Raw genomic sequence first — 13,256 nt, 5'->3', positions numbered from 1 at the left:
GGCTGTCCTCATTGATCTGTGCAACCCTCTAATCTCATTAACTGGCTCTTGATTTATTGAGATGGGGCTCAGAGTGCATCAAGGTTATGGAAGCAAACACCCGGACTGCTCCCCCGCGCTGAGGGTCGCATGGAATTGAGGTCAATTGACTATTCGCTGCACCCACGCTCCCACAATCCCTTACACCAGCTATTGCCTTCTCATTAACGGCAATTTGGGGGTGGGGCGAGGTGAATGGTGTTGGAGGCGACAGGCTTAGTGGGAAGAAAGAGAGCATTAGGGGATAAATTATCAGCCCTAATGAGGTGAGGCAGGACTGGATCCAGTCATCAGAATCTTACAAGCTACACAACAGTGCTAATAATGCAGCACCGACAATACAGGCATCAAACAGAGCTATTGATTACACTGCAGCACACAGGTAAATTGACCAATAAATAAAGATACAACCCAAACACACACCCACTGTAATTATACAGCTATTGAGCCACTGTGATATATGACAGAGGCAATTTGCTATTTGTTGCATATGGTTTGAGTAATTGGGAGCGCGATAATAATGCTGTTACAACTGACAGCAGCCATGTTTTAATAGCTATAGCGCAGGTGTGAATGTGTGCGTGAATGGTTGTCAGTTTCTCTATGTTAGCCCTATGATAGACCAGGGAGTCCAGGGAGTACCCCTTGCCCTATGACCTCTAAGATAGGGTCCAACACCTCCATGGTTGAATGGATGGATGGAGGGAGGGATGGATGAGAAATTGGCTTAAAAGACTAAAGCTGAAGACGAGCTGATAATGCCAAAGGCTGACAAAACCTCACCTTGTTTCCACTGACATCCTAAGGAAGGAAAGAAAACCTTGTGACTAAATAAATACGCTAAAACTAATCTGCACTGGAAAACACAGTGTATATATGACATCAGTGTTAAAAAATATTGATATAACTGCCACTAAAAAAATGCAAAATGGGGCATGAAAAACAAACTGTGTGTATCTATTCCTGAAACTGTTTTTATTATATTAGTACGTGTGATATTTGTCCAAAAGTTGATTCTGTTCATCTGGACGTAGCGTTTTCAGTGGGAGAAACGGTTCATTCAAGGGACTTCTTCAAGTCACTTCCTTCCTCTATGGATGTTAAAAGCCACAGAGACAGAGACTAAGCGAAAACCTGTAGTGATCCCGTATGTGTCCGGAGTATCGGAAAAGTTGAGACGCATTTTTCCTAAACACCAGGTCTCTGTGGCTTTTAAACCCCAAAACACGCTGCGCCAAAAATTGGTCCACCCCAAGGATCGGGTCCCCGACACAGAGTAACATAGTGTACGCTGTTAAGTGCCAGGAGGATTGCCAGGATTTATACATCGGGGAAACCAAACAACCTCTGGCAAAGCGGATGGCACAACACAGAAGAGCTACCTCGTCAGGCCAGGACTCTGCAGTCTATTTACACCTACAGGCCAGTGGACACTCTTTCAAGGATGAGGATGTACACATCCTGGACAGGGAGGAACGCTGGTTTGAGCGCGGAGTCAAGGAGGCCATTTATGTGAAAAGGGAAAGACCATCTCTGAATCGAGGAGGGGCCTAAGGGTACATCTTTCACCATCTTACAATGCTGTAATTGCAGCCATTCCCCAACTCTCTGTGAATGGTACTCGTGGCCGTTGATCAGTCGTCTTTGATCAGTGGTTGTTGATCAATGGTCATGAGAATTTGCATAATTATGATGAAGGAGACCTCCCAGCCCATTGTACCTTCAGTGGGCTGGTTTCAGTCATTATGCAAATGTACTGTTTATAAGATTGGGGAAACCTGCAGTCAGCTGAGACTGAAGAAGTCACTTGGATGAGTGACGAAACGTTTCTCCCATAAAACGCTACGTCCAGATGAACAGAATCAACTTTTGGAGATTTACTTTCCTGGATGATTGAGAATGCATCAAGAAGTGTGATATTTGTATTTAACATCAGTGCCACTCACGGGAATACAGTGGTTCTATTTTGTACATCCATAAAGTCAGAGTAACAGGAAACCACAGAAGAGAACTGCAGCAGCCTTGAAGAGCTGAGCTTCATGGTAAAATCAGATCTGCAACGCTTTAACAAAAAGTGAGTCACAGCTCTGTGAGGGGCTCCTGTGTTTATGTCAAATTTACATTTATTTACATGGATTACCTAGAAGCACAACATTGCTAGATTGAACCAGCTTCAAGCTTAAATGTTGCTCCCCTTCCATGTATTAAAATGCATCAAAAAACAGTCGGGGCTCTTGGCGGTGTTTTTACACTAACAGTTTTTGACTCCTGTAAAAATGTGGTTGGTAAATGCGGACATCTCCATTGTTAGGCTCCAACTTGCTAATTTTTTTGTTCTTTTTCCAAGCAGAATACGGCAGGAATACAAATCATCTTTTTTATGGTCACATATTACTAAGATCAAATGAATTATCGCTCCTGCAAATATGACTTTATGTTTAAAGCCATTATGTTCACCTGCTTCTGCTTCGTGATAAGAGATTTTTGATTGAGAGCAGCCAGGCATACTAGGACAAGAGACGCAGTCATCGTATTTAATTCAAGAGATTAATGAATTCTGATTGGTGCAGGTAAGTAAGTAACATCACAAATAAGGGAATTCACATCTGTAAAACAAGCTAAACTTTTTCATTGTAGCAAAACCGATGATGAGTTGATGGAGAAGCTAATTTTAGATGGAAGTCCGATTCTGACCAGTTACACTGTTTACTGTCATTTAACCTCAAATCAGAAAGAATACTCTTTTAAACCAACTCAAATTTAGTATGGAGAATCGCCACTGCTAATGAGAGCTGGGGCTCTTTCCACAGCTAAGCAATCTTCAGCAGTTTTAGGGAAGGCACAGCATCAATGGAGGAGTCAGGCAAAGGCCATGTTTGCCTTTGTGTTTTTTTCCCAACATGTATCAGCTGTGCCGTGTGCATTTTTCAACCCTGGTTGTAACTTTCAAAATTAAGGTTTTTCCTGTGTCATTTGGGGCAAGCAATTTGAAGTGCGTGATAGTGCCATCCGATGCTGATTCTAAATGCATTGAAAACACGAGAGATTTCTGGACACACAAACATAATCTTTTCTCACCACTTGGACCACTTGCTAGATTCGGCTCCCTGCAGTTTTGTGTACTTCTCAAAGATCAAATGTGGAAGGACTTTTGGTTTAACAGAACGGGGAGCTTTAAAAGTACAAGGGGTAGCAATGGAGCCACCGAGAAGATAAAGATACAGGGTGTGCTGAAATTCATCCAAATGCTGATTTTTGCTCATTTTCCACCATGTTTAGAATGAATTAGGGAAAAACTATAGATTAGAGTTTAATTCTGTTTTCTGCATGAGCAAAATTTATTCCATTCCAACTTTTCATTAAGCCAAAAAGTTCATATAGAAGTGAAGTAGAAATGAACTGGATGACCTGCAATAGAACATGTAACAGACCTGGGTCATTTTCACATATCAACTGTATGCTGCTGATCTCTACAAAGATCTGCAGATGTGGGTGATGCACAGTCTGACACGAAAGCAGACTGTTTTCTAAATTTGTCATGTAGGAATCTACTATAGTAGAATATTTATTTGTTGTTGTTTTTTTTCCATTATAATTGACATACTTATATTAAATACTGAGGTTATATGGCACATTTAGCTAAATAGCATGAGTGGGAGGGGGATTTCAGTATTGTGTGTTATTGAAATTGGTGATTGCGACTATTTGCAATGACTGGGCAACCACTGATATTTTCTAGTCACGAGTTCTATTTTTACTGTTTTGCGACTCAGCCATTAATGTCAGAACTGTTCTGCCGTAAAACATCTCACCAAGACTGTAGCTGAGCAGCCCCTTGACAAACTGCATTAATCAGCCTTCCATGGTTGCATATGGCTGACTGTGGTTGCATATGACATATGCGGACGTATGAATTTCCTCGTTCCAGATATGATCTAGAACAGGGAATACAAACTGTAACTGTTCAACAGGATACGATGAATATGATAGACTGAAGGAGTCTTGTGTAGTTGTAGTTCATAAAATAATCCCAAATAAAATGTAAATGAATATGATTGCATATTGTACTATTTTGTTGCTGTAATGGTATGTTAAATGTATGGTACATGTATGTACTGTACGTTACATATTTATTATTTAGTTGTGCTTAAATATTTTTGTTTCTTGTGCCCAGTCTTCCCTGGCCCAGACAAGACAATATCTCATCATCATCATCATCATCGTAATAACTGTAATCATCACCACTAGTGGTTGGCACTCACCACATCATACCACAAGTCCTGCAGTTTTGCTCATATTCAGTTGTCTGACCATGAAAAATGTCCTTTGTTATCAAAGCTGACGTTCACAGGTGGGGTTGTTCATGTTTAGTCAACCTGACAGTTAAACACTACCAGAAATACGAGAATATGAAAAAGAAAAAGAAAAAAGCAACAGCTCTCCTCTCTCTTTGATGGGAAGTTGTAAACAAGCAAGACAGAACAGAAGACTGCACCTCAAACCAGCTCGGTTCAGAAGTATTTTTAACTACAAAAGTACTTTGTTCTGGGACTTCACTGCCCTTCCATGAACATACTTGGAAAACATAAGAAAGCCAGAGCACACCGGCTTTTTACAGAGAACGGAAGACAAAGCAGCAAAAAGCGTCCAGGCAATACCTGGGGGCGATCGTGGCGTGAGTTGGGCGTTTGTCTTGTAATCGGAAGGTTGCCGGTTCAAGCCCCGGCTCCGACAGTCTCGGTCGTTGTGTCCTTGGGCAAGACACTTCACCCGTTGCCTACTGGTGGTGGTCAGAGGGCCCGGTGGTGCCAGTGTCCGGCAGCCTCGCCTCTGTCAGTGCGCCCCAGGGCGGCTGTAGCTACAATGTAGCTTGCCATCACCAATGTGTGGATGTGTGGATGATTGTGTAAAGTGCTTTGGGGTCTTTAGGACCAAGTAAAGTGCTATACAAATACAGGCCATTTACCTGGACGGACATCAGCCACAATATATTTGCCATTTATGAAACATGTTTAACCACAGCAAAAAAAACTGTGGCCAAGCTTTCTGAATGCTTTCGCATTTTAAAGTAGTCAGCGAATCTCTTTTTTCTTCTCCCATTTCACTAATTAGGAAATTAGTGGGTAGAATTTTTACAAGATTGAATATTAGAAATTTCCAGTTAGCTACCATCTTATATAAATTTATAAAATATCCAAACATAATTCACCTCAGCTGACAGCTGTCAGGACTCTTTGGCTCATTGTTGTATTTAACAACATAACTACTGAAACCTCATGTGTTTATGTGTTTGTTACCAGTTTCTTACCTGGTATTCACTGGGCCAGAAAGTGCTCACAGCAAGCTCCACCTGGTGCCACTGGCGACCCTGGGAGCCTGAGATATTCCAAACTGCACTGCCCTTGGGACCCGAGTTTACCCGGACATAGACTTGGAGGTCCCCGGGGCTGTGGCCATCACGGCTGTATAGGAAGTAGCTGAACTGGATGCAATGAGTGTCGTTCTCACTGAGCGGGAGCAGAAGGAGCTGAGCCCTTTGGCCACCATAATGCTGCGAAGAATTCACCATCATGAAGGACCCTGGTATGAAAAAAAGAAAATTAACACTGATTAGAGAATAGCCTATTTTCTCTTAACTTTAGTTCTCGGTATCACAAAAGACTGCACTCATAGTTTTCATTTACTATCGGCAGAGTCTCACAGGGAGCCTACCGAGAGCACTTGGACAGAGAAAGGGAAGTTTGAAAGTTCAGCGCTGATAAAACTAAACGACCTTGCCAAGCAGATTCATCTTCTAAACAAGCGGCAGCTACACCTACACCCACTTTACAAACAGCAGCCATTTCAGCATTTTCACCTGCCATATTGAGCTAACTAACCTGAAATATAAAAAAATAACAAGATCCAAGTCTTTGGGCTTCACCTGTAACACCTCAGCCACGGATAGATATGTCAACCCTAGATATGTTAGTTTTGAGCCGCTGAAGAATGTCTGCCTTCTTCTTATTTTTAAACTGCCAAAAAAGAACCTGAGAGCTAAAGTTGACAGGTTCAAGGTTGTTACTCGGAATATCTGTGAAATCCTCTCTGGCTATTTGTCTGTATTTGGTCTGTCTCTGCTACCTGCTTTCACAGGGCCATCAGTTTTGCAGCACTGTCTCAGATCTGGTGTGTTCAAAAGGACAGAGTGGATGTCAGATTGGACTTTCATTTTGGACTGAGGTTCACAGAGTCACTGCTGGCTCTCTCATCCCGGCAGCACACCAGAGATTCCCTGGCCATGAGAAGAGCATCACATTATACAGTGGGGAAAATAAAGGGTGAGGCTTGCCTTTGACTGTGGCCTTCAAAACAGTATAAAGTCAGTTTAAAGTGGGAGAAAATGGAATGGAAAATACAATCTTTATTTATTTATTTTTTTACCCGTGTTTTCTGCCACAAGCAGATGCCTATTCAGTATTCAAAAACAGCAACATTTCAACATGACATCTTAATACTTCTACGGCCAACATTTTTTAACAAGCCCAACCCTATATATCAAAACAAAAACAGTCAAAAACTCACTTTAGAATGAATGATGATGAAATATTATATGGAGGACAAATAGCTTTGAGTTTGAAATTTCCATTGAAAGAAAGTAATTAAAATAACATTTAGGGATGAGTGTGGATATGGAGTATATAGATACAGGAAGGTCTAGCTTATGTGGCAAGAGTGGTTTTATAAACATGTTCTGTAAACAGGTAACCATGGAATTTAAAATCAGTAAATTGAAATTTTGAAATATTTGGTCATTCTTGGTATGCATAAAACCCATTTCATGTTTGAGCTGCAGCGGTAGTTTAAGACCCTCTAAAAAGCTGTTCATCCTGTAAGAGCTGATTATAAGATGGATAGGCAGTGGCATTTGGGCTCAATAAATGTTCAAATTACACAAAAAATCAGTCATAAGCAGTTTGCAATGTTGCTTTTAGATGTCTTGAGTAATTTCTAAAGCTCTTCTTTTATCAGAATTGTTGAGCTGAACTTGTTTTTGTATTACTTCTAGAACCTTGCCAGTTTATTATTGGGCTGATATATGTATCAGTATCTGCATTTCTAACATATAAACAGATACTTAATAACTAATGTTAAATAAATTTGTTTGTTTTGATATTGTAATATCATATTTTTAAATCAGTTGAAATTATAGGTCCCAAGGTCAGTGCACTTTAGAATATCTCGCTTAGAATCTTATTTCATGAATTACTTATTATTATACTATCACCATGAAAAACAATACCAAGCTCTTTCACTGGTGGAAAATCGTTGGAGATACAGAGAAACCTAGAATCTGAAGAAAAGAATGACAGCTATACAGTACAGTGGGAAATATAATTATTTGATCCTCTGTTTCGAAGTTTGCTGACGTACAAAGAACAGTCTCTATTTTTTGTGGCAGTTAATCTGTTCCTCTAGCAGAAAAGCAACCCCAAAGCATAATGTTTCATACTTGATTGTGGGGCCGATGTTCATTGGGTCATACTCTGCATTTCTCTTTTACCAAACATGGCGGGCCCAGTTGATGCAAGATAGCTTAATTTTAAATCTGACCCCAGAACTTTCTACCAATCCTCCTCAGAATCATTTAGAGGGAAAAACGTAAGATGGGCCTCTACATGTGCCTTCTTAAGCAGAGGGACCTTGCAAGATTTAAAACCATTATGGCGTAGCGTGTTACCAGTGGTGTTCTTAGTGACTGTCCCCCCAACTGCCTTCAGATCATTAACAAGCTTTTCTCATGTAGTTTCAGGCTCATCCACCACCTTTCTTTCTTTCCTTTCATGCTCCAGATCAAGAATGGCTTTGTAATCCTTTTCAGCTTTACACCGATCTATCATCTTGTCCCTGACATCATTTGACAGCTCTTTGGTCTTGCCAATGGCGGTGGAGATGCTGGAAGACATTGATTCTGTGGACAGCTGTACTTTACACACATAAAATACTTATTCCGCTCACTGGCGTGCCAATCAACTTTTATCTAACTTGTTTTTCCAGATCTTTGGTTGATATTTTTTTCTATTTCCCTTAAAATGAAACTAACCTAAAATTGTAATTTTAGGTTTGTTTTTTGAAAGTGAGCAGACTTATGAATTCAGCAGGAGATCAAATAATCTAAATGGAAATGTACAGCTTAGGACAGTGGTTCCCAAACTTTTTTTGCTAGGCCCCCTTTGTTTTACAAGAAAAATGTTCGCGCCAATGTCAAAGGTATGTGCCTTTTTTCACGTCACGCTGTGCAGCAAGTTATTGTTTACATTAGATGAATTGCAGAATGGCAGATAGTCAGATTACCAGTATTTTGTCTCTATCTGTAGTATTTACAGGCTTACATATAAACACGCAGTTACTGTCCCTCTATTTAGAAAGGCAGAGGCGTCACGGTGTGATTATTTTACGTGTAGTTGTTTTTTTCCTGTGTAATAATATTCAACATTGCTATCAATACATTTTTCAAAAAATGTCTCTCGGTGCAAAATGGGTTTAAAAACATGAACAGCTGTGGGATACTGTTTGTCCGTGATTTAGACAGGGGGAACAAATCGTGGCAGGATCAGCCTGATGTTATTTGTATCCCACTGTAACTGTACTGTATAAAGAGCTAACATCTCCAAAATGTCAGGAGTAGTTAGTCATTACAACAAGTGTTTGTGAACTAAAAATCAAGAATGTGGGATACTGTTTGTCTATGAAGAGCCCAGTGCTGCTCCTGACGCAGAGAAAGCCAATTATGCAGGGGAGACCTACCTCGGCACTTGTGCAGGTGAAGCCAAAGGGAAGATATGCTTCACCATATTTTCTAGTCTTTGGCTTAGAATGATGTTGGTTTGGAAACATATTCATTGATGCTTCATCTCCTGCTTTGCGTTTGTGTAGGCGCCCCGTGCTAGCAGTGTCCAAGCATTGTTTTTGTTTTTTTTCCCTTTTCATACCGCGCCCCCTGCAATGGCTTTGCGCCCCCCCTAGGGGGCAGGCCCCACACTTTGGGAAGGTCTTGCTTAGGAGATGAGGTGTGTCAATCAGTGGGGAAAAAATGATAGAAAAGAGCAGAAAAGAGCTATCAGCAGGTTGTGATGTTTCTGTCAAGATCTTGAAAATATTCAAATCAGACATTCTTTAAAAAAACTTTTAGAATAGCCCCTAGAGTCCCGTGAAAAGCTGTGAGGACATTCTTAAACATGCTGGTTTAGATGAGGAAACTGGAGTGATCTTCAAAGAAAAGTACATATATACATATACATATATATATACATATACACATATACACATATATATACATATACACATATATATACATATACACATATATATACATATATATATATATATATATACACATATATATATATATATATGTGTGTATATACATATACACATATACATATATATACATACATATACACATATATACATACATATACACATATACATATATATACATACATATACACATATACATATATATATATATATACACACATATATATACACGTATATACACACATATATATATACACATATATACATATATATATACACATATATACACACATATATATATATATATATATATACACATATATACACACATATATATATATATATATACACATATATACACACATATATATATATATATATATATATATATATATATATATATACATATACACATATATATATATACATATATACATATATATATACATATATATATATACACACACATATATATATACACACACATATATACACACACATATATATATACACACATATATATATATATATATATATATATATATATATATATATATACTAGGGGTGCAACGATATTCGTATCGATATTGAACCGTTCGATACAGTGCTTTCGGTTCGGTACGCATAATACAACATTTGTAATTTATTTTATCAACTTTCCTTCTGACGATGCTGTCTGTGTTGAGCGCTCAGTGAATCTGCGTTCGACTACTCCGCCTAGGCTGCACTGTCCAGCGCAGATCCACTGAGTGCTCAACACAGACAGCATAGTCAGAAGGAAGAGCGCAGGGCAAGCTAGCAAGACAGAAGTTAAGCTCTCCTTGCAACATGGACCTCCCCCACCCTCATTCAGATCTGGCGTTTGGAATTATTTTGGTTTTCATATGACGTATGACCCTGAAGGTAAGCGAGTCATGGACTAAAGTAAAACAGTATGTTGGATGTGCCATGCAATGCTCAATTACATGGGTGGGAGCTAGTGTGTTAGCGCAGTTAGCTCGTTAACGTGTTGGCCGTCTAGCCCCATGCACGGGGCGATCGGCGGGAGATTTGCCGTGTTGTGGCGTTAAGGTCATTTCAACGAGATTAACCTGAAAGCACTAGTGGGAACACAACGAATATGACTGCACATTTACGCCGACATCATCCTAGTGCAAAGACAAAAACAACAAGCATGCTACTAACTTTAGCCGAGTCATTTAGACAGCTGTTAGCACATGATTCTCCTTATGCTGCTGAGAATATAGCCCAGAAGAAGCGGATAGTATAGCTTTTATTTTGGAAAGAGACATTTCTCTGTAATAAACTCTCTTTTCCAAAGATGAGTGATTCCTGAATCAGATACAGGGCTTGCAATATCGCTAGCCTGACGTCCTGGGGCTAACGATTTTTTCAGTCGGGCTACCAAAATCTATCTCTTCCCTGCCTGTCGGGCTATTGTAGGAAGGAAAAATATGTCAATGCTTTTGCATTCTTTCAGAAATGTAGCTGGGTAATTATGTCATTGGCATCGGTGAGCCACTGTCAATATGTGACATATTGAAATCGCGTTTGAATTTGCGCTTGTTTTTTTGCTTTCACTTTGCAATCGTGCGAACTGTGTATAGAGAGCGACAGCACTGATCTGTGAGTGACGATAATTTGCGCACCAATTCCTCTGACATCGTCTTATTAATCATTAGCTTACTATGCAAACATGACAAGTGAAATCTCCCACAGCAAGCTTAAACATGTGAGAGGTTGATCGCGCAGAGAATTGCTGAGCTTATGTGAGTGCGTGTGTAAAAGCAGCAGGATATATATTTGACTACGATGATCTGGATGACTGAGAACCTTCACAGACAGATATATATTTTAGTTCTGCTGAGCCAAATAAGACAGGTCAGGGAGAAGAAGTGACAGCCAAAGAAAAGCTTACGATGCCGATGTCCAAGAAAGGGTCTCCAGTATGAAGAGTTGGACAGCACCAGGCCCTGACATGGTTCACGCCTACTGGCTGAAGAAGCTGACTGCACTCCACGAGTGTCTGACAGCACAAATGAACCAGCTGCTAGTTGACGAGAGGAGGAGATTGAAGCCACTGACATCAAGACAAGACAGCTCCTTACCATGCATGCAAGTCCAGCACCCTGAGGCTGTACGCTAAGCGGAAGGAAGGGGGCCGGGGACTGGTGAGTGTCAGCACCACAGTCCAGGATGAGACAAGGAACATCCACAAATACATCACGAAGATGGCCCCAACTGACCGAGTGCTCAGTGAATACCTCAGGCAGCAGAAACCCAAGAAAGTGGAGGAAGACAAGGAACCATCATGGAAGACAGGCCCCTGCACGGTATGTAGAGGAGGTGGCTGATATCCAGAAATCCTACCAGTGGCTGGACAAAGTTGGACTGAAAGACAGCACGGAAGCACTAATCATGGCAGCACAGGAACAAGCATTAAGCACAAGATCCATTGAGGCTGGGGTCTATCACACCAGGCAAGACCCCAGGTGCAGGCTGTGTAAAGATGCCCCAGAGACAATCCAGCACATAACAGCAGGGTGCAAGATGCTAGCAGGCAAGGCATACATGGAACGCCATAACCAAGTGGCCGGCATAGTGTACAGGAACATCTGTGCCAAGTATAACCTGGAAGTCCCGAGGTCAAAATGGGAGATGCCCCCAAGGGTGGTGGAGAATGACCGAGCTAAGATCCTGTGGGACTTCCAGATACAGACGGACAAAATGGTGGTGGCTAACCAACCGGACATAGTGGTGGTAGACAAACAGAAGAAGACGGCCGTAGTGATCGATGTAGCGGTTCCGAATGACAGCAATATCAGGAAGAAGGAACACGAGAAGCTGGAGAAATACCAAGGGCTCAGAGAAGAGCTCGAGAGGATGTGGAGGGTGAAGGTGACGGTGGTCCCCGTGGTAATCGGAGCACTAGGTGCGGTGACTTCCAAGCTAGGTAAGTGGCTCCAGCAGATCCCGGGAACAACATCGGAGATCTCTGTCCAGAAGAGCGCAGTCCTGGGAACAGCTAAGATACTGCGCAGGACCCTCAAGCTCCCAGGCCTCTGGTAGAGGACCCGAGCTTGAAGGATTGACCGCCCACAGGGGGCGAGTGGGGAACTTTTTTTTATGTGTATGTATATATTAGGGGTGCAACGATACACAAAATTCACGGTTCGGTTCGGTTCGATACTTTGGTGTCACGGTTCGATATTTTTTCGATACAAAAAAAATGTTCATGCCTTTTTAATTTGTCATTTATTAAAATTATAAATATATATTTTAACTCAAAAGTACAGTTTTTAAATTTAACCCTAACCCTTGTGCGTGTTTTTTATTTTGACAGCGAATGCGCACCTGCGGACCACTTATGTGCAGCCCTGGTTATTTAGCTCATCATATTGCAGCCACAGAAATTCTTTTGTCCATGAAACCATAAAGCTGCTCTTTCTTTTTGCCTTATAGTCTGATTTGTCATAACTTCTCCGTTTTGTGGTAAGCTTTTCTTTGGCTGTCACTTCTTCACCCTGACCTGTCTTATTTGGCTCAGCAGAACTAAAATATATATCTGTCTGTGAAGGTTCTCAGTCATCCAGATCATCGTAGTCAAATATATATCCTGCTGCTTTTACACACGCACTCACATAAGCTCAGCGATTCTCTGCGCGATCAACCTCTCACATGTTTAAGCTTGCTGTGGGAGATTTCACTTGTCATGTTTGCATAGTAAGCTAATGATTAATAAGACGATGTCAGAGGAATTGGTGCGCAAATTATCATCACTCACAGATCAGTGCTGTCGCTCTCTATACACAGTTCACACGATTGCAAAGTGAAAGCAAAAAAACAAGCGCAAATTCAAACGCGACTTCAATATGTCACATATTGACAGTGGCTCACCGATGCCAATGACATAATTA

The 13,256-nt window shown here is 40.8% G+C and overlaps 1 protein-coding gene across 8 annotated transcripts in view; it reads right to left on the bottom strand.

Annotated features, from left to right (window-relative positions):
* LOC113014322 (receptor-type tyrosine-protein phosphatase U-like) overlaps nucleotides 1–13,256 on the bottom strand; it is a 253,584-nt gene that overhangs the window by 116,503 nt on the left and 123,825 nt on the right. For all 8 annotated transcript variants that reach the window (XM_026155754.1, XM_026155756.1, XM_026155755.1 and 5 more), the window contains exon 3: nucleotides 5,348–5,619. In XM_026155754.1, coding sequence (XP_026011539.1) covers nucleotides 5,348–5,619 — 272 coding nt within the window. The remainder of the gene's footprint in view (nucleotides 1–5,347; nucleotides 5,620–13,256) is intronic.

Source organism: Astatotilapia calliptera, chromosome 22 (genome assembly GCF_900246225.1).
Source record: "Astatotilapia calliptera chromosome 22, fAstCal1.2, whole genome shotgun sequence".
Classification (NCBI taxonomy): Eukaryota; Metazoa; Chordata; class Actinopteri; order Cichliformes; family Cichlidae; genus Astatotilapia; species Astatotilapia calliptera.
Note: the sequence above shows the minus strand (reverse complement) of the source record. Positions and strands in the feature narration are given on the sequence as shown.